Raw genomic sequence first — 21,074 nt, 5'->3', positions numbered from 1 at the left:
TAGACACTTGTCCCAGGGGCAAGCTTGCCCGCAGAACTAATTTGTCCCCAAGGGCTGAAGGTTTGCAACACAAAGTGTGATGTACACACTATGTGAGCATGGTGCCACGCCCATATCGGGACTCAGTATGAAGTCAGAGCTACAGCGGTTCCACATGCTTTGGGTCCAGCAGCGTGACCGCAGCTGAAGATGCCATATGTCCCAGAAGCCCTGGTACATGAAGGGGCCGCTTTGCTGAACCGGAGTGCACTCACGCACTACAGCACTGACTGTGCACAGGGAAGAGTTTACTCTTTTCCCAAATGACCTGAAGTCCCAATCAAGCCAGGTGGTTGTGAACCACATCCCTGAGAGTGCAAACCAAACCTCATGGGTGTGCTAGGACAGCCAGTCACAAAGATAACTGAGAATGCATATGCCCTCTACCCGGAGGGGGTGAGGGCAGCCTCCGTGACCTTCGTGAAGGTGCGGGGCGGTAGGGATAGGCCGCAGGGGAACCTTGTACTGATGAGCCTGATCTCGAAGACAGAGTCTTGGAAGGATCAAGACATGACAGTACGCGTCCTTCAGGTCCAACGCCACCAACTAATCTTAACCCTCTGGGGTCTGAGAGTGTTTTGGGGCCCTGGAGAAGTTTTGAATTGCCCTGACATTTGTGCTTTTTTCAATATCTTAAAAAAATATTAATGGCTAAAGTCTGGTTACACTGTAATCAGCACGAACTGGGCTACAATAATATGTAAGCAACATGAATGTACATGCTTGTGCTTTCGAGAAAACAACATTTAGTGGTTAGTGAAAATCTAATTTTTTTAAGTCACTGAAATAAGGCCAAGAAACGCATTCAGAACATTTGTGCACAAGACTTTTGAGATCTGGATGTGGTAGGCTAGAGTTTTTTCTACAAAATGATGTGAAAATCATCTTGTTCAGTCGTTCACAAAAAACAATATACTTATTTAAATTTTCTAAGACATGTTTTGTGATCGAAAGGGAATATGCGAGGGAGTGACAACGGCCATTGAATATTTAGTGATTCACACCTGAGAGACAAAAGGCCCTCCCCTAATGGCCCATCAATGAGACTGTGACTGTCAGGTAAGAAACAATTTGAGAAGATTCCGAGATTGGGGTTTTAGATTATCTGTATTTTCTGCAAATTATCTGCAAAACTCATCATCAGTAGTCAAGGAAGTTGTTTTACCAATAGAATATCAGTGTAGTTGAATATCTGATGTTGTTACAGTGCTCTCAGAGGAAAAGTTTGCAGGATTCATCTGTTGTGCAGGTATCAGATCACAAACAACTAAAGCAAAACAAAAACGTATGTGAGCATGTTAATATCAGGAGCAATTTAAAGCATCCTTGCTAAATAAAAGCATTAGTTCTATATTTTCTATCCCAAAAATATTCAAATAGGTATCTAGTCACTAACATAAATAAATGAATAAATCAGTGCACATGTTGATAGGCCTGGAGCAATATTGTTACATTAGCAATCACTAATATTGCCCATGTGATTTTTATAGCTATCATATGCACACATGCTTTGTATTTATTATTATACAGTATAAAAACAACATCTGAGAAACTAAATTATTATTAAGCACATTATGTACACGTTTGAGCAGATATTTGCAGACAAAGTATTCAACAGTAAAGACTGGTCTAAGCATTCTTATACATTACTTTTATATATCGTCTAAACATTAGCCCTACTTTAATGTCAATTTGTTTATGAAACATAAAACATTCCTGACGCCTCACAGATGCACTGAAAAGTTTATATTTCAAAATGTTGCACTCGATTTCACATATTTTAGTCAGGAATTATAGTTTTGGAAAAAGTCCAACTAGTAAATGCGTTCAAGTTTATGTCTCAACAACACATTATCTAATGCCAGTAAGAAACATTACTTACACTGTATAAGAGATCCTCTCGTCACCTGCCTGTAGCCGCGCCTGCATTCTGTTTGTGAGATAAAGCCTGTTCTGTGAGATAAAGCCTTAGCCTGTTCCTCTCAGAGCTTCCTCATCTGGAGTAAATACAAGGCTTTTTCCTCTCAGCTCCTTCTTCCAAAAACGAAAGTATCAGACACAAACACGTTGCTGCTTTGTTTGCGAGTTGATGTGGGCGGTAATTTTGCGTGTCTTTCACGTGGATGTTTGTAATAACAATAGCACCGCACAGTGCCTGGGAGTAAATTAATTAGCGGTAATGAGGTCAGATGGGAAAACAGAACATGGTATTGGTTTCATACAGATTACTTACACACAGAATGTGTGTTTTCGATTAAACTTACTTCATTTAAATGTAGACATTCCAAGCTTTCTATAGACATATCTCTGGTGTTTTAGTTTCGCTGAGTTTTAGTTCATTTAAGTGACACATTTCAACTGGATATTCACGGAGACTGAGAAGACTGAAATGACACCCTGTATATTTTCTTTATTTACAAAAACCACAAACATTTGTTGGTATGTTGAGAGTACACAAATAAAAGTAAACTTCCTGCAGATTCAGGTGATGTATTACTTTTATGTGTCCAATTAAAATTGAGAAAGAAATTCAAGTTCTTTTTGCTAACATCTGGAAAATATGCGAGTGCTTCCGCCGGCGGGTTAGCCGACCCCAAGACGTTAAGCCCTGACATACAAGGGATGTGTGTTCCAGGGCTAACATTTGAATGGGAGCTTGAAAAAGGGCCCGATTAAAAAAAAAAAAAAACTTTTAAGATTGGCATGAGTGGACCACCCATCCTAGTACAATGAAGTAGAGGCTGACAAACCCCTTCCTTCATTTTGGCTGAGGGGATAGGCTCTATCGCACCCTTCCCAGGGGGGGCTGCGATTTCCGCTTAAAGAACCACAGCATTCTCGCCCTGAGTCGATTTGTAAGAGAATGCCATAGACTTTAGCGGATGCCTTGCAACCTGAGTCGCATAGCCAAGTCAGGTAGTTCTTGAGAAGCTTAAGGGGAGGGATCGGGCCCACGTCTCGGGACTCTGCTAGCAGTCTCAGTGAACCATACCCGACGTACCTGGAATGGGGATGTCGTGGCTGAATAAAGCAAAGAGCGCCGTGCTTAAAGATGAAGCCCCAAGAACACGGTGTGTCTTTGCCAACATGCAGGGGACCAGGTAATTGCCCAACACACACTGGTCTGCAGATTCAGCATCTAGCCATCACATGGAGGGCTATTGCTGCAAGATAACTGAGAGGGGCCCTATATACTGACCAGGCAGTGACTGTCTGAGGGAAGACAGACAGTCAGAAATGGTTGTGCCAAATCCATCTCTCATCCCCGGGTCGAGAGTAGATCTGGGTGGGTCAGTTAGCCCGCCTGCTCTGGATTGCTCATCTGAGGAAAAAACTAGAAGCCTAATGAGGTTCTAGCAAGCCTACTGACAAGCTGGTGTTGCCACCTTCCCACAAGAAGTTTGACCGTTGGGCGGGTCTGGCCGGAGGCCCTCAGTTCTATAGGGGTCGGGGCCTCAGGAGTTCTATAGGGGTCGGGGGTAGAGGGCTGAAGCCCAACCTACGGCTGAGGCTGAACATATGATAGCCTCTGTCTGCTCTTTTTAACCACCGTGAAGGACTTGCATGCAAATTCTATAATGGTGTCGCCAGAAGAACTGACCTGGGAAATGGGGGGTAAGAAGCGGACTTCAATTTTCCCAGCATTTCTAACAGGTGAAGCCACAGGTGGTGCTCCTGGACCAACAAAGTGGACATCGCCCTTCCCAGAGCATGCGCCATGACGTCATAGCTCAGAAAGCGTAATCGGTCATTGTATGCAGTTCCTGTAGCTCTAGGTTGGAACCACCCTCGTACAGAGCTCACAACGCCACAGCCTGAACCCCCAGAGGATGGCCGTGGCATGTAAGGCAGACGCAGCTCGTCCAGAAGCCATGTAAGCCTTACCCGGAAAGAACTTACAGGCCCTGGACGGGAGTCATGGGAGGAACCCAACAAGCGGTGGCGTTTTGCGGGGAGTACACCGCAATCACCCCCTCTGCCCGGGCAACCTCTGAAACCCCCTCGCTGGACCCCCATCAAGGGTGGTGATGGAGGAGAAGTTGGTATATCCGTTCCGACCGTTTTTTTTATTTTTTAACAGGCTTTTCACGATTTCATTGACTTCTTGTGCATTTCTGGGAAACAGGCACTGGAAACGAGCGTACAGGTCATTATCCAGATGACCAGATCCATTATCTATTAATCAGCCCCTCCTTGGCAGCCCGTTTCAGGCACGCCGAGAGGTTCGCGGGGTTTTCACCTGGCGGAACTTTCCCTGCTTCCTAATGCTCGCCACTAATGCACCTCGCAACGGCCTCGTACCCGGAAGTAGAAGGACCGGAGCAGGACACAGTCGGGGTGAGCCGCGGCTTCACGTAAAAGCATGCGGCTCACGACCAAAGCACGCCCATGATCATGTTCTCGCAAGCAAAACATGAATCAACAACAAACGCTGCATCAGCGTGAGCATAACTTAACACTGGACACAACGATCGTGTCGATCATTTGGGAAGGTAAGCCTCAACCAGGATGACACGGAGGGAAAGACATGTTTACCAACACACAATCCCACCGTGCCAGCTCTTTCAGAGAAATTACTCTTTCAGAAGGAAGATTGCTCTTCAAGATCGCTGTCGACACACGCAGGGGAACTCTCACAACACTCATCTGCGTATGAGAAGGGAGAGGCCGCTGCTTGTGCCATGGATCCAACGACGAAAAGGTGAATGGTGCATCTTCTCACAGAGAGACGCTGTATTCGACTCCAAAGAAACAGAATGAGTGAGCAGAGCTTGCGCTGTCCCATTTATACCCGGATGTCCGGGGCGTGGCCAGCTATCCAAATTCTGCACACCCAATTTCATTGGCCTGTTTTCATATTATCGGAGGTGATTGGGCTCCTACGAACGACCCCTAGTGTTGTACACTACTCGACACAATTTGGAGTGTACGACAGATAGGGAACTATGGAAACCAACAAGGGAATGGGTGTGGTTAAATTAGTATCCATGGTAATAAACAAGGGTGCAGAGCAGCAGGGAACATGAGGGGAACAAGGCAACAACAAAAGACACAGAACTACATAATAAAATTCCTCAAACACAGATGGGCATTGTGACACTATTAAACTAGTAGTTTACTGAGACTACACTTCAAAGTGTACTAAAAGTATTTAATTAGTAAACTATCCGTATACCGGTAAGTTCACTTTTAGCATATTTGCCGTACAAACAAAAACATAGATGTAAACTAGTTGTGTACTCAAAATTTACTTCTGTTGTACTTAAAGTATACTTAAAATCATACTTTTATGTACTAGAAAGTGGGCCAATTAGTCCCAAGGAGTATTGAAATAGTACATTTAAAAGTATACTAGTTGTACACTGATATTTGTATACCTACCACATAAAGTATACTTAAAAATATGCTTGAACTTTACTTAACTTGGCTTAATGGAGGCTCGAACCCGAGGCTCAGCTTGAGCGCAGAGTTCAACCCCCCATTGTGATATTACCTACACTCTTAAAAATAAAGGTGCTTCACAATCCCATAGAAGAACATATTTTGTCTAAATAGTTCCATAAAGAACCTTTAACATCTGTAGAACCTCTTTGTTTCACAAAAGGTTCTTTGTGGCAAAAGAAGGTTCTTCAGATTATAAAAAGATAAGAAAGAGATGGTTCTTTAAAAAAACTTTGACTGAATGGTTCTTTGTAGAACCAAAAATGTATCGCTGTGAAGAACCTTTTAAAGCACCTTGATTTTTTAGAGTGTAGAGAATAACAGAAATAGAGGAGGAGAAGGGGAGGTGGAGGAAGAACTGATGCTGGGATGGTGCTCATAATGGCGATTGACAAGACTGAATGATTAGGCTCCTCCCAAACCTAGGTTTGAAACTTCATTTAAAACTGGCCTCCAATGTGGAATTATAGTTAAATTATAGTTAAAAGTGCAGCTTGTTAGGTCAGTGGTTGATCCTTACAGAATTAGTACAAATTTGTCATTAATTGATATTATCATTATTTTCAGATTTAAATGATTAAATATTTACTTAGGTAAAACATCAAATAACACATTGAATCTGTGATGAACTCTCTTTCTTTTGGTGATACAGGTGAAATACCAATGATGGAGGGAGATTCAGTCACTCTAAACTCTGATCTTACTGAAATAATGGATGATGATCGGATTCAGTGGATGTTTTTTAACACTTTAATAGCTGAAATCAATAAATGGGTCAACAGATTCACTGTACATGATGATGTTCTTGATGGGAGATTCAGAGACAGACTGAAGCTGAACAAACAAACTGGATCTCTGACCATCACAAACACCACAACTGAACATGTTGGAGTTTATGGAGTACGGATAAATCATATGAGCATGTTTTTCTTTCTCACTGTCTATGGTGGGTTAAATATTTGTTCCACCTGTTTTATTTATTTTAACACCCTATTTTGCTTCTTTTGAGTGTGTTCTGTACTTTCGTATTATTTTTCATTTGAAAATTACATTTCAAATTTGTTACTTGAACGTTAAGTATTTAAACAGTATTACTTTGTGACAAACCCTATTCTGTTTGTTCTCTCTGTGTTTGGTGATTCAGATGAAATATCAGTAATGGAGGGAGATTCAATCACTCTAAACTCTGATCTTACTGAAATAGTGAATGATGATCGGATTGTGTGGATGTTTGGAATTGAAACCACGTTAATAGCTGGAATCTTTAAACCGGTCAACAACATGACTGTATATGATGATGTTCTTGATGGGAGATTCAGAGACAGACTGAAACTGGACATACAAACTGGATCTCTGACCATCACAAACATAAGAATAGAAGAGGCTGGATATTATAAAGTATGGAAAACTGGATCAAAACCATCACTAAAACCTTTACATGTTTTTGTCTATGGTGAGTAGAGATCATTTGTCCTGCCCTTCAAATATTCTTATGATGGACTTTAAAACACTTTCTCAACACATTGAACCATTTCCAGCTCGTCTGCCTGTTCCTGTCATCAGCAGTAACTATTCACAATGTTCATCCTCATCATCATTATCATCACAGCAAACTTGTTCATTGGTGTGTTTAGCGGTGAATGTGAGTGATGTGACTCTCTCCTGGTACAAAGGAAACAGTTTATTGTCCAGCATCAGTGTGTCTGATCTCAGCATCAGTCTCTCTCTACCTCTGGAGATTGAGCGTGTGAATGATTCCTACAGCTGTGTTGTGGCTTATTCATTCACCAACCAGACCACACATCTCAACACTGAACTCTGTCACACATGTTCAGGTACAGCAGCGCTGATATTAGTTGATGTCGCCACTGATATTAGCGTTTATTGACTGAGCTGATCTCAGTTTGATGTTTTTATTCCTCAGATTCTGTCCACTGTTGTGGTTCTACTGAAGCTGTGATCCGATTGGTCCTCTCTGCTCTGGTGGGTGTGGCTACTGTCATTCTTCTGGTTTATGACATCAGATCCAGAAGAGCTGAACAAGATCAAGCACATGTTCACACATCAGGTACATGATTGATGATGTCATTTCTTATATAACTTTTTAGTTTATAATTTATTAATCTTCATTTATTTGTAATGGTTTTGTATATTCACATACTGGTATATGTTTATTTTAGGTGGCTCGTTTCCACTCTAGAGGATGATTTGAGAACAAACAGCAATGTACTCTCTCATTAACTCTTAAAAGTAAATGTGAGTGCTTGTCATTTTAAATATTGATGATTATAAAATATTGCATTGCTTACACTAGATTAGTTAGTATAACATGCTTTCTTTTTTATTGTTTTTTTTTTTATAATCTAATGTTTCATGTTTGATTGGTGACTTTTTAAAACCTTAGATCACATTTAAAGGTAGTGTATTGTTGTTAATATTATTGTATATATCAGACGTCTCTGAACATGACAATAAAAAATCATAAGCACTCTCTCCATACACTTTTAGAGTTGTCAGATTTTTCAGAAATCCAGTTTGAAAGACATATTGTCCATATTTGTTTCAGATAAGACACAGATCTCTCTTTACCACTGCTGTCAATTTGTCATCTGTATTTGCTTACCTTTATCAATAAAGTTTTCTTACTTTGAGGTTCAAGAGTCTGTTTTTTATTACATTTATAATGTTGAGAGCCTCCTAGAGGAATAGTAACTATTTGTTTACTAATTTCAGCAATGCACTACAAATAAAGATTTACATTACTAAAACATAATTTGTAAATGTTTACAATATTATTAAGCTCATTAGTTTTAGTTTTATTTTATTTTTATTTGTTTATACACACAATAATAAAGCAACAACTTCTCCTGTAGTGTCTCCTGTAACTTAAGCAAATGCTGATTTGGGAGACGTTATAATAATATAATAACCTTGTTATATTATATATTATAATAAAACGGTTATAATATATTTGAGAACCCAGTCAAATATATATCGGCCTCCATTTTTTCCAACAGTCAACGATAAAGTCTTTAAATGTCTGTAGTCTGATTTGTGTCTGTGTTTCATCTGCGGATCAACATCACCATCTAGTGGTTCGGCCTGAATTGGCATGTTATCAGGAGTGATTTCCTTATCAGTATCCTCTGTCACTGACTCCACTAGTTCTGTCATGATTGATTTTGCTGTTCAGCTGGGTGTCATTTGCATTCGACACAAACAAGGTATTTCTTTAATATTGTGAACACAGAATTTCTGTTTTTAAACACAATAATGTATGAAAGTTGGCTGAATGAAGTCTTTTTTTGTCCCACCAGAACTTGGTCGTCAAGCAATAAATCTCTTAAGTATCTCATACTCAAAAAGCAGTTTTAACAATCAACTACAGCTAATGCAGACTCTCCTGTTGGTGGAGTTTTTTCATAATGTATTATATTGTGTAACAGTACTCCCCATGATTGCATATGGTCTCTGTTTTAGAGAAAGGAGCGCAGGTGCACTAGAAGGCTATAGTTCTTGCCCTGGAACGTAGGACAGAAGGCAGGAATCAGTTTTAACAGTTTACTCAGTTTCTTCAGCAGCACAGACATACATAAGACAGTATAGTAATTGCAATATGGTGGGTCTACGTGCTACAGTGTAGGTGTATGTGGCTGCAAACAGACAAAATACCAAATGTCACATAGCTGACACCATTATTTAAACAGTTTTGTCAGTTGAACATAATATCTAACACAACACAATATCCTAATAATGTCCATAAATACTTGTACGTGCTGATGCGTCTTTATGTTGATTTTGCTGATTTTGTTGATTTGGCATTCTCTCTGACCACTTGTAGGATGCAAAAGGTGGGCTTACTGTAGTTGTTATCCATTCAAACCTGACATCAAGTACTGAGAGTAATGACTTGGAGGCAAACCCGCTTCTTTCTTGACGTCATGAACTTTCAGCTCCCAGAGAATAAGCTGTGTTCACACCAAAGTCCCTTTAAAGGGGTCATTGGATGCTAAGTTCACTTTTTCATGTTGTTTGAACATTAATGTTGGTCAGTGTATGTACAAATCTACCCTATAATGATAAAAATCCATGCAGTGGTTTTTAATTAATCTGTAAAAATAATATCCCCTTTTTCAAATCGAGCCGTTCTAGTTGATTGACATGAGCTCTCACCTTAGACCAGCTGTCACAGTCCAGTAACTTTCCATGTTTTGATGCCACAGCAGGGATGTAAGTTAGACCAGAATATCTCCGAATGAGTGATTGAGGTGTTGTGTTGCTGGATGTACTAATGAACAAATTGGTCGTCATTTTCTCTTTACATCTGAGCTGCTGAAGATGCAGTGGATTACATTTGTTTGTGAAGGGAATGCGGTTCCTGATCTACATATATGTTACTATGTTCACGCGAATCATTCATGATCCAGCTTCACTTACAGCAGAATTGTGTATAAGTGTTTTTTTTTTTTTTTTTTTTTTTTTTATGAATCTTTGCAAACGCCTTTCCTTATAACGTGGTAGTTAGGAAGTTTAGCGGCTAAACGCGGCTAAATGCAGCTAATGTAAACAAGACCGTCTTTTCACAGAGAGAAGAGAGGGGCGGGGTGAGCAGAGCTCATTTGCATTTAAAGGAACAACCCCTTAGAATGAGATGGTTTTTGCAGAGCGGATTTTGGCAAGGTAAAAAGGGTGTTGTTTTACAAAACCACTGAGAATTTTTAATCAAAGTATATTAGAGACTTTTCATTAAGACCCTAAAGAATCATATCAACTTGTGGAAAATGGGCATCCGATGACCCCTTTAAGGCAAGTAATTTCACTCGGCAGCCATCTTTGAAATGCCTTTCGGGCATGCAAGTGCAGCTATCTTTTTGAATGGGAAAATATAAAACTCTACAAAATGGTCCACCAAGATTACGATTAAATATGTTATGTTTATTATTCCAATGCCATGAGAACATGAGGTATTACTTATTCATGTCAAATAACAATAGCTGCCAGAGAAAAGGAAAAGAAAAAGGAAATTACATAAAATTCTATGCTTTCAGAGCATTACATGTTTTCAGTGCTTTTTTGTTTTTTGATTGTTTTCAAAATATTTACATACAATGTAAAGTCATTAATAAAATGGGAAAAATGTGGTCGTTTTTATAGGAACCCAAGCCTCTAACGGCAGCTGCAGTGACACGATGACTTTACACATAACGACTGGCTCTTTCATTTAAAAGGCGGAGCTTATTCGCCATATAGAGGGTTATGCCCTTTATATGAAAATACTGAAGCTTAAACAGCAGCAGCTTTAGTTTCAGTTGTGACGTGATTCACATGTGAAGTGAATGTATCCTTAGGTTATTTAATAGTCTGAACAAAGCCAAGTGCACAGTTCTCAAAACAAGTCCAAATGTGTTTATCTGTGCTGTTATTCGGGAAATTCACAGCTTGAATTAAAGGCCAACACAGTTTTTCTTGTTCTTTCACTGTGTATTGTGAAATATTTTTAAGATGAAATATGCATTTAATCTTATTGTACATGAGATTATTGTACACACTGCACACGTGTGCTTTCTGTTGTTCCTATAGAAAAGTTTTTAAGGAATCATGATTCGTATGCATGCCTATAGTGAATGAGACCCAATGTTCTTCTGCAAGACGCATGCAGGTTTATTTCTAACCACCAGAGGGCCAAAAGTTACACAGAGTAGCTTGAATCATTTTTAACATGTTAAACAACAAACCTGTTTTGCCCAGTCCTAAAAAAAACACGACAGACTGGATCTCTGACCATCACAAACACCACAATCACAGATTCTGGAATTTATGAAGCTGAGATCAACCACAGCAGCTCAAAGGATAAATACAGATTCAATGTTACTGTCTATGGTAAGTCACCATTACAGTGTCATTTATGCTGCCAGTCTTCATATGAATAATTATTTATATAGTATTTTTACACAAATAAGTATTATAAGACAAGAAACACACACAGCATTATTAAGACATTTTCCTTTCACCTTATTGTTCATTCATTTGGTCATTTTTTATTACTTTTTTTTCTTCTCTGACAGTATAATCTTGTTAAACATACATCTATTCTAAATCTTAAGAAACCAATTAAGATGTGGACTAACAGTATCAACATTAAACATCAACTCTGTCAGACATGTTTGGATAAAACAACTATGAGAATTGTGTTTGTTTATTTATTTAGCCGCTACAACACTGGACCCATAGACTCCTTCGCTTTCTCCTTCAACTCCTCCATCACAGTCTCCATCACCTTCTATTTACATCGTCTTCATTCACATTCTCCAGTCTCAGTATTTCTGATAATAGTGCTGATCTCTGCTGCTACTGGATCGCTGATCATTGTGGCTGTGATTGTGATGTTTTGTATCTGCAGGAAACACAGAGGCGCAGGTCAAGTGAATCTACAGCTCACACATCTGTAAAAACAGAGTCTTATTTCTGAATCAACACTATTCTCCCTGTTTTGATTGAATGTGTTTGTCATCACAGTTCGTGAAGACGAGACTCAAGCTGCTGAAAAACTCTACAAACACACTGGACTAATGACAGTAAAAGTCTCTGTGTTGTTTTAATGACATTTACATTTGTTTTTACAGTTCAAAATAACGCCACAACATATAGCAATATATTACAGTTTAAAATGTGTATCACTGCATACTGCAAACTACTTCACAAACTCACACATGTATGCAGTCTGTTGTATATTATGTGTTGAACATGTTTTGTGGTTTCAACAGTCAATCATGTTGCTTGGTTTTATTTTTTGCTCTTGTTATCACTGATCCCGTTGATCCCACTGATCTTGGTATCCTGTTATATTCGCTCATTCTATCCCATAATGCTCCATTTGATGCTCCGGTACAGTGTATTATCAATCATGATGAATCTGCATCAAATTTCTGTTATTTAATATTAATGACTTCATTCATTTGTGTTTGCATTTGTGTTACAGGAATCTGAACTGACAGAGGTGATTTACACGACAGAGGTGATTTACACCACAGTTTCACCACAGAACAATGTTAAAACTATCTGTGATTCTGTTAATTCACAAACTATGAACTGATGATCACAATAGCTGCGTTTGTCTTTCACGCTATTACTGTTTCAAATGTAATTGTAGATATTTGTTGTTTTGTCAGTGTATTTTAACATGATTTCTGATAAGTTTCTGATTCTGAATGATAAATACTGCAGATTAACGATTGCTTTGCTCACACTGGATTACTTAATATCAAGCTTCTTCTGTTTGTCTGATTTTATCAATAAAGTTTTCTGTGGGCCAGGCTGCCTTCGCGCTGCACGCCATGGCCATCCTGCAGGCCCAAACAGCTGCACACTGACAAGGTCATGGCGCAGTCCCTTGGTCATGTGACGTCTACCATGGTAGTCAGGAGCGCCATCTCTGGCTGAACCAGAAGCAAATGGAGGCTATTAAGCATATCCTGCCAAGCCTTCATCTGCTCGTCACTGAGGGCACAAATACATTTGTCATTGTGCTCCACCCCCCAATGGTCTGCTTCAGTCTCTGGCATCCCTGGTGGGCCCCCTTTTAGCTGGCTCTCAGGGCTTTGGGCAGGTTACGTACTGAGTCCATTTGTTCTGGCATGCTTGCCTGTCAGCATTTGTCCTCAATTACATAACATAGTTCAGGCTTGTGCATTTTCCAGAGGGACCCCATAGACATCAGCCATGACGTAACGTCTCCATTCCCTCCTTCAGGGAACGAGGGTTACAGTTGTAACCGAGACGTTTTGCGTGATGGAAATGCCTTGCCTTGCATAACATTGTAATACTGCTTCTAATGAATTCGGGTTTTAAAATATGTTCTCAAAACTCTGTACTGTTATCTTTCAGCTACGAGTGAAATGTAAGGAGGCAGTCTGAAGTTAGCAGTTCGCTGCCCATTACCGGCTCAGATTTCAGCGACACACCAGCACAAGAATTTGCACTATTTCGGTTAAAAAGGATAACAGAGAACAGTTTAATATACTTTAATTAAAATGTTACTTTTAAATGTTATATTTTGTTATTTCTAAAATACTTGTTAAATGAGTTTAAATGTATGCAAAGTTGAAAATATTCTGCATAATTCAATTTGTCTTATATTTTGGTCCATGGGTGTTTTCACTTATTAATAAATGTTCATGTTTTGATTATTACTGTTGCCTCTAGTAATTCTGTTTCTGCTTTTTAATTTTAAGCCAGCAATATTCATTTTCATTAAATATTTGAGTTAAGGAAAACAACCCAGCATGTTGGGTCAAAGATGTAACTAAAAAAAGAACCCAATGCTGGGTTTGTCCATATTTGACCTAGCATTGGGTTATCAAAATAACCAAAAATGGGTTGTTTTGACCCAGCGTTTTTTTTTTTTGTTGTTGTTTGTTTTTTTTTTTAGAGTGCACACAGACATTGGGAGAACATGCAAACTCCATACAGAAAGGAATCCTGGCTCCGCCAGGACTTGAACCAGGGACCTTCTTGCTGGGCCCAACAGTGCTACCCATTGAGCCACTGACATGACACCCACAAGTGTGTCACATGACCAAACTAATTTCACTTGACTTACCAATCCTTGTTACTGTTGCAGGAAACATATGAAAGTTGTTATGTCAGCTCTTAGAAGAAAAGACCAAGGCAAACTTTCAAAAGTTATTGTGCACAGATTTGCCAAATACCTGCAATCAGAAGCCAGAGATCACATTATCAACTCAATCATTTATCAGCACATTTTCCGAAGACCAAATCTCAGAGGCTAATTGGATTTATAGATGTGTAATTTACTGGGTTTTAAAATGGAGCCTGCAAGGTTTTTTTTCTCTTATGTTTTATCTGTACAAACATCAGTGTCTGGTTTAATCTGTCGGTGGATAAACAGCTTTTGCTGAAATGCAACATTTCACTCATGCAGGGCCAGAATTAATTTTAAAATGTAAGATCAGCAAAAGCTTGATCGTTTTTATGACTTCCTCTGGTACAGGAAACTGAGAAAGAGTCTGAATCCTGTTAAGAAAAGATTCAACAGATAAATATCACAGTTCAGTCGTGTTTTCAGACATTCTATCGTGGGCTTTTCAGTGAACTGATGAAGAAAATGTTTCTCAAATTAGTTTTGTTCTGTTTGTGTTTTTGCCGTCTGATTGGTAAGTTTGAAATGTGTTTTTATGACTTCATCATTTCTGTTCTGTTAACATGTAATAAATTACTGGTTAAATTAGTTAGAGAGGATTAACATTTACTGTTGTTCTCATAAGTAAATGTCAGATCAGGTTTGAATGCAGGTCTAAACTCTGTTATTAGAGTGATTTTAAACGTTTTATTAACAAAGTTCGGCAGGAGCAGTTTCAGATAATAAACCTAATTAACACAAGAGGAGCACATTCAGTAATCAACTCAATTAACAAGATAAGAGGTACTGCATATATACACAGCAGACTTCCATCTGTTCCTTGACGGTTCCCGACAGAAAGCACGCCGAATACATGTGAACTTTACTCTGTTTAATTATATATAATTGTGAAATCGTGAAACTCTGTTTTTTAGGTGAGTTTCTTTTTATGGAAATCATGTATGTGAAGGAGGGACGTTCAGTCACTCTAAACTCTGGTCTTACTAACATTAAGGATGATGATGTGATTCAGTGGAAATTTGGACTTCAAAACACTGTAATAGCTGAAATCAGTAAACAGAACAGAAAATTCCTTGTGTATGATGGTCCTTATGGGAGTTTCAGAGACAGACTGAAGCTGAACAATCAAACTGGATCTCTGACCATCACAAACACCAGAACTGAACATGCTGGAGATTATGAACTAGAGATCAACAGTGTGGTAAAGACTTTCAGTCTCACTGTCAATGGTGAGTTAAATATCAATTTAACTTGTTTCGTTTTGTAATCAACACCAAGAAGCATTGGTCCAAACTCCACTTTGCTTGTGTTGTTTAATGATATTCATTTGGAAATAAAATTTAAAACTATTTACGTTTATAAATGACGGTCTAAATCTATGTTAAACCCTGTTTGTGTTTATTCTGTATGTGTGTTTGGTGATACAGGAGCAAAGTATGTGTCAGTAACAACTGGAAATTCAGTTACTCTAAACTCTGGTCTTACTGAAATAATGGATGATAATGAGATTCTGTGGAGATTTGGAAATAAAGACAATTTCATAGCTGAAATCAATAAACAGGCCGGCAGATTCGCTGTACATGATGATGTTCTTGATGGGAGATTCAGAGACAGACTGAAGCTGGACAATCAAACTGGATCTCTGACCATCACAAACATCACAACTGAACATGAAGGAGTTTATGAACTACGGAACAAACGTACAAGCAGTTTTCCTTTTGTTCTAACTGTCTTCGGTGAGTTAAATCAGCTTCACATGTTTTATTTATTACAGCTAGGTCTAAGGAATTACTTTATGATAAATTATTTAAATAACTAATAAATAACTACCTTAATTTTTACATTAACAGCCAGGTTTTGTTTTTAAAAGCTCTACTCTTGATCAGTCTTACTTCCTCTCAATGTTTCTTGCTCGCATGTTTGAATATATTTTTATTCAATCTTTGTTTTGCAGCTCGTCTGCCTGTTCCTGTCATCAGCAGTAACTCTTCACAATGTTCATCATCATCATCAAATTGTTCATTGTTGTGTTCAGTGGTGAATGTGAGTGATGTGACTCTCTCCTGGTACAAAGGAAACAGTTTATTGTCCAGCATCAGTGTGTCTGATCTCAGCATCAGTCTCTCTCTACCTCTGGAGATTGAGCGTGTGGATGATTCCTACAGCTGTGTTGTGGCTTATTCATTCACCAACCAGACAACACATCTCAACACTGAACTCTGTCACACATGTTCAGGTATAGCAACACCGATATTAGTTGATGTCGCCACTGATATTAATGTTTATTGACTGATCTGATCTCAGTTTGAAGTTTTTATTCCTCAGACTCTGTCCACTGTTGTGGTTCTACTGAAGCTGTGATCCGATTGGTCCTCTCTGCTCTGGTGGGCGTGGCTACTGTCATTCTTCTGGTTTATGACATCAGATCCAGAAGAGCTGAACAAGATCAAGCACATACTTACCAGGGTTGGGGCCATTCATGAATTGAATTGAGAATGAATGATAAATTCCAATTCACTTACTGGAATGGAATTGGAATTGCATGCAGCTGACAGGAAATGGAATTGGAATTGAATTGGAATGTCAGGAGACAGAATTGAAATCAAATAAATTCCACTAAATTCCACTTGAGATATTTAGGCCTGAGAGATGCAATCTTAGCGATGCCAAATTTCAGGAAATGATGATAATTCGATGCAATAAAAAGTGAATGAAATACATGATGGACATTTTTTTTTTTTTTTTTTATTTTTTTGTGAGTTGAGACATATATTATGTGGTAATCATATATTGAATGTATAGTACATCCTAAAACTTATCACCACTGTCATTCAATTATTAATTCATAATGTACAGTTTTCATTTTTATTTACTTGCATTTGATCAACTCTATTTCATACATTACTTGGTATTGTAAAGCATCATAAATAAAGTTCAAATGTATGTCTCTAAATGCAATCACAAATAAATGCTCAGAAACAGCAATAAACGGAATTTAGTGGAATTTCCCTGAATCGAATTCCACTTCCTGTAATTCCAATTCAATTCCATTTCCTTCTTTGAATTGGAATTGTTGAGTTCATTCCTGAATTGCCCCCAACCCTGATATTTACACATCAGGTACATGATTGATGTCATTTATCATAATTATTCATTAATCTTCATTTGTTTGTAATTGTTTTGTATATTCACATACTGGTATGTATTTTAGGTGGCTCATTTCCACTTCAGAAGATGATTTGAAAAACAAACCGCAATGTATCTCATTAACGTTTAAAGTAAATTTGAGTGTTTGTCATAATAAATACTTATGATTTCCAAATATTTCATTGCTTATGCAAGATTATTTAATTTTGGCTTTTTTTTTTATTATTATTATTATTATTATTTTTATTTTTTTTTTGTTTGTTAGTTTGCTAAACTTTCATATTTAATTGAAGACTTTAAAATCACCTGAAATCACATTTAAAGGTAGCGTGTTGTTAATATTGTCTGTGTGTGTATATATAAGACATTTCTAATACTGAAGCTCTTCTACTGGCTGAATAAGAATACAATAAAACATAAGCACTCTCTTCTTGCATTTTTAGTGTCAGATTTGTCATTAATGCAGTTTGAAAGACTTATTATTGATATTTTCTAAGATAAGACAAACAGATCTTTTCTTACTACTTCTGTCTATTTGTCATCTGTATTTAAGGCTTTATGAATAAAGTTTTCTCACTCTGAGGCTCAAGAGTCTCCATATTTTATTACATTATGTTGAGCACCTCCTGGAGGAATACTAACTATATTTAATAGTTTCAGCAGTGCAGCACCTTTAAAGATTAACATTACTAAATCATCATTTGTATGTTAGCATTATTATTAAGCTCATTAAATTTCTTTTTAGTATTCTATCCACAATAATAAACCAACAACTCCCCCTAGTGTCTCCTTAAAAATAGAAAATGTTGATTTGGGAGATGTAATAATAATATACTTTGTTATAATGTATTAAAATAATATAGCTATAATATAATTTGAGAACACAGTGAAATACATAAACCCAACATATCAAAGCTCCGCTTTTTCCGACAGGCAAAAATAAGGTCTTAAAATATTTGTAGTCTGATTTGTGTCTGTTTCATCTATGGATTAACAACACCTTATCAAGATGGCGGCACGTGCACATGCTGTGGCTTCTCTCTCTCCTGACAAAACGTGTTTTTGTGTCATTCATCCTGTAAGTCGAAATATTACTGTACGTCTTCGTCACGTTTATTTGCCCTTAAGCGTGCATATAGTCAAACATTTTTGCTCAACATCGGCAGAACCAAACTTTTAAAGTTAAACTCCTCTGTTCACGGAAACATGGCTCAACGACAGTGTTCCAGACAGTGCTGTTCATCTCGACCAGCTAAAATGCTACCGTGCAGACAGAGTTGTCGTCGCGGGAGGTAAGACCTGCAGTGGTGGGCTTTGTGTTTACATCAATGATACCTTGTGCCGCGATGCTGTCTCTGCATCACCAGTGGTGGAGTTCATGGTTATTAAGTGCTGGCCGTTCTATCTACCGAGGGAATATACAGCTATACTGCTTTTCGCTGTGTACATCCCTCCCAGCTCCAACGGCAACAACAGGAGTGATGCACTGAATGAACTGTACCAGCACATCAGTGAGCAGCAGACTGCCCACCCAGATGCTTTTCTCATCTTGGCTGGGGATTTCAACCATGCAGACCTAAAGAGTGTGTTCCATAAAATACAGCAACATACAGACTTCCCAACACGGGGAAATGACACACTGGACCTTGTTTACACCTCCCAGAGAGGAGCTTACCAGGCTTTCCCCCTCCCCCACATCGGTGCCTCAGACCACATTACTGTAATGCTAATGCCTGCTTACAGACCGCTCGTTAAAGTCACCAAACCAGTTCGTAAGCAGATACAAGTGTGGCCAGAAGGTTCAGTGACAGCAGAGACACACGGAGCCTGTGGCGGGGGATTCAGACCATCCCTGATAAAAAGCCTCCACCACAGACCTGTGACAGCACTATCTCCCTGCTGAACGAGCTAAACACCTTCTTCGCTCGCTTTGAAGCAAAAAACAGCACCACTGTACAGAAGACCCCACCTCCTCCTGGTGACCAGGTGATGACTCTGTCCCCGGACAGTGTGAGGAGATCCCTCAGCAGGATCGATGCATGAAAAGCTCCGGGTCCTGACAACATTCCCAGTCGTGTACTGAGAGACTGTGCAGTGGAACTCACTGAAGTTTTCACAGATATCTTTAACATCTCTCTTAACCAGGCTGTTGTCCCCACATGTTTCAAAGCCACTACCATCATTCTGATCCCAAAAAAGTCACCTCCTTCCTGCTTTAATGACTACCGTCCAGTTGCACTCACTCCCATCCTCATGAAGTGCTTCAAATGACCAGTCATGCAGCACATTAAGTCGGTCCTGCCCCCTCCCTGGACCCCTTCCAGTTTGCATATCGGTCCAACCACTCAAACACGACACCATCTCCACTGCACTCCACTCAGCACTCACACATCTGGACAAAAAAGACTCCTACGTTCGTATGCTGTTCATAGACTTCAGTTCAGCATTCAACACCATCATCCCCCAACAGCTCACTCAAAAACTGGTCCAGCTGGGACTCAACACCTCAATGTGTAACTGGCTGTTAGATTTCCTGACTGGAAGACCACAAGCAGTACGGGTCGGCAGTAACACATCCAGCACCATCACTCTTAACACAGGGGCCCCTCAGGGATGTGTGCTGAGCCCCCTCCTCTTCATTCTGCTGACCCACGACTGCGCTCCGTCACACAGCTCCAACCTCTTCATCAAGTTTGCGGATGACACGACTGTGGTGGGTCTCATTAGCAAAAATGATGAGACTAACTACAGAAGCGAGGTGAGCCACCTGGATGGGTGGTGCAGTGACAACAATCTCTCTCTGAATGTGGAGAAGATGAAGGAGATTGTTGTTGACTTCAGGAGAGCGCATACCCATCATGCTCCTCTGACCATCAACGGTGCGTCTGTGGAGAGAGTGAGCAGCACCAAGTTTCTGGGTGTGCACATTACTGATGATCTCTCCTGGGCAAAAACACCACTGCACTGGCCAAGAAATCACAGCAGCATCTCTATTTTCTCTGCAAACTAAGAAGAGCAAGAGCACCAGCCCCCATCATGAGCACCTTCTACCAAGGCACCATTGAGAGCATCTTGACAAGCTGCATCACTGTGTGGTTTGGAGCCTGCAATGCCTCCCGCCGAAAAACACTCCAACGCACAGTGAGAACTGCTGAAAGGATCATTGGTGTCCCTCTCCCCTCCCTCCAGGACATCTTCAGCACTCGTCTCTCCCGTAAACCCCACTGCATAGCAGCTGATCCCACCCACCCTATGCATAGCTTCTTTAACCTGCTGCTATCAGGGAGGAGGCTGCGGAGTCTCCAGGCCAGGACCAGCAGACTGAAAGACAGCTTCATCCACCAGGCTATCAGGAAGCTCAACTCTCTTCCGGCTCTGCCCCCACTCCCCTCTTCCACCCCATGCACTTTTTGAAATCTACACATACATGCAAACACACACTCACAGACCTGCACCAGTCACTTTGTGCAGCATTGGTCTGCCATCTACCTCATTCCTACCTCTCTGTCAGTAATAAGACTGCTCTCTGTCACTTTATCATATTTATAAGCTCCACTTGCACTATACTGTTGCATTTGCACTACTCTGTTTGGTTTTGCACATGTGCCCTTACTTGTACATTGTTGTTGTTGTTGTGTGGTGTTATTATTACATGTAAAATTTTGTATCTGTCTGTACTTACCTACTGTATTTAATATTATTATTTAATATTATTATCTGTTTGCACCTAGGGTCTGAGAGTAACGTAATTTCAATTCTCCCGAGGGCTGTGTTCTCTCCCCACTGC

At 39.5% G+C, this 21,074-nt stretch overlaps 2 protein-coding genes across 2 annotated transcripts; both read left to right on the top strand.

The window, feature by feature from the left end:
* The first annotated feature begins 3,051 nt into the window (after positions 1-3,051).
* On the top strand, positions 3,052-17,383 carry LOC127158643 (uncharacterized). The gene is made up of 6 exons (XM_051101697.1): positions 3,052-3,140; positions 4,241-4,377; positions 6,134-6,427; positions 7,020-7,316; positions 7,406-7,549; positions 17,352-17,383. The coding sequence occupies exons 1-6, from the start codon at positions 3,052-3,054 to the stop codon at positions 17,381-17,383; spliced, it is 993 nt and encodes a 330-aa protein (XP_050957654.1).
* Positions 15,273-16,877, top strand: LOC127158637 (uncharacterized; the record flags this gene model as incomplete). The annotated part of the gene is made up of 4 exons (XM_051101693.1): positions 15,273-15,369; positions 15,571-15,876; positions 16,095-16,376; positions 16,466-16,877. Coding segments are annotated over 4 exons (843 nt in total), but the record flags the coding sequence as incomplete, so codon positions are not given.
* Positions 17,384-21,074: the final 3,691 nt, after the last annotated feature.

Source organism: Labeo rohita, unplaced genomic scaffold (genome assembly GCF_022985175.1).
Source record: "Labeo rohita strain BAU-BD-2019 unplaced genomic scaffold, IGBB_LRoh.1.0 scaffold_162, whole genome shotgun sequence".
In the NCBI taxonomy this organism is placed as follows: Eukaryota; Metazoa; Chordata; class Actinopteri; order Cypriniformes; family Cyprinidae; genus Labeo; species Labeo rohita.
This window is presented reverse-complemented; position numbering and strand designations above follow the sequence as displayed.

Excerpts from the sequence above, each read along its gene's own strand:
- LOC127158643 (XM_051101697.1), top strand. The coding sequence starts at position 3,052 with ATGTCGTGGCTGAATAAAGCAAAGAGCGCCGTGCTTAAAGATGAAGCC. Across the intron at positions 7,317-7,405 it reads ACTCTGTCACACATGTTCAG|ATTCTGTCCACTGTTGTGGT; the intron begins GTACAGCAGCGC and ends TTTATTCCTCAG. Across the intron at positions 7,550-17,351 it reads AGCACATGTTCACACATCAG|GTGGCTCATTTCCACTTCAG; the intron begins GTACATGATTGA and ends TATGTATTTTAG.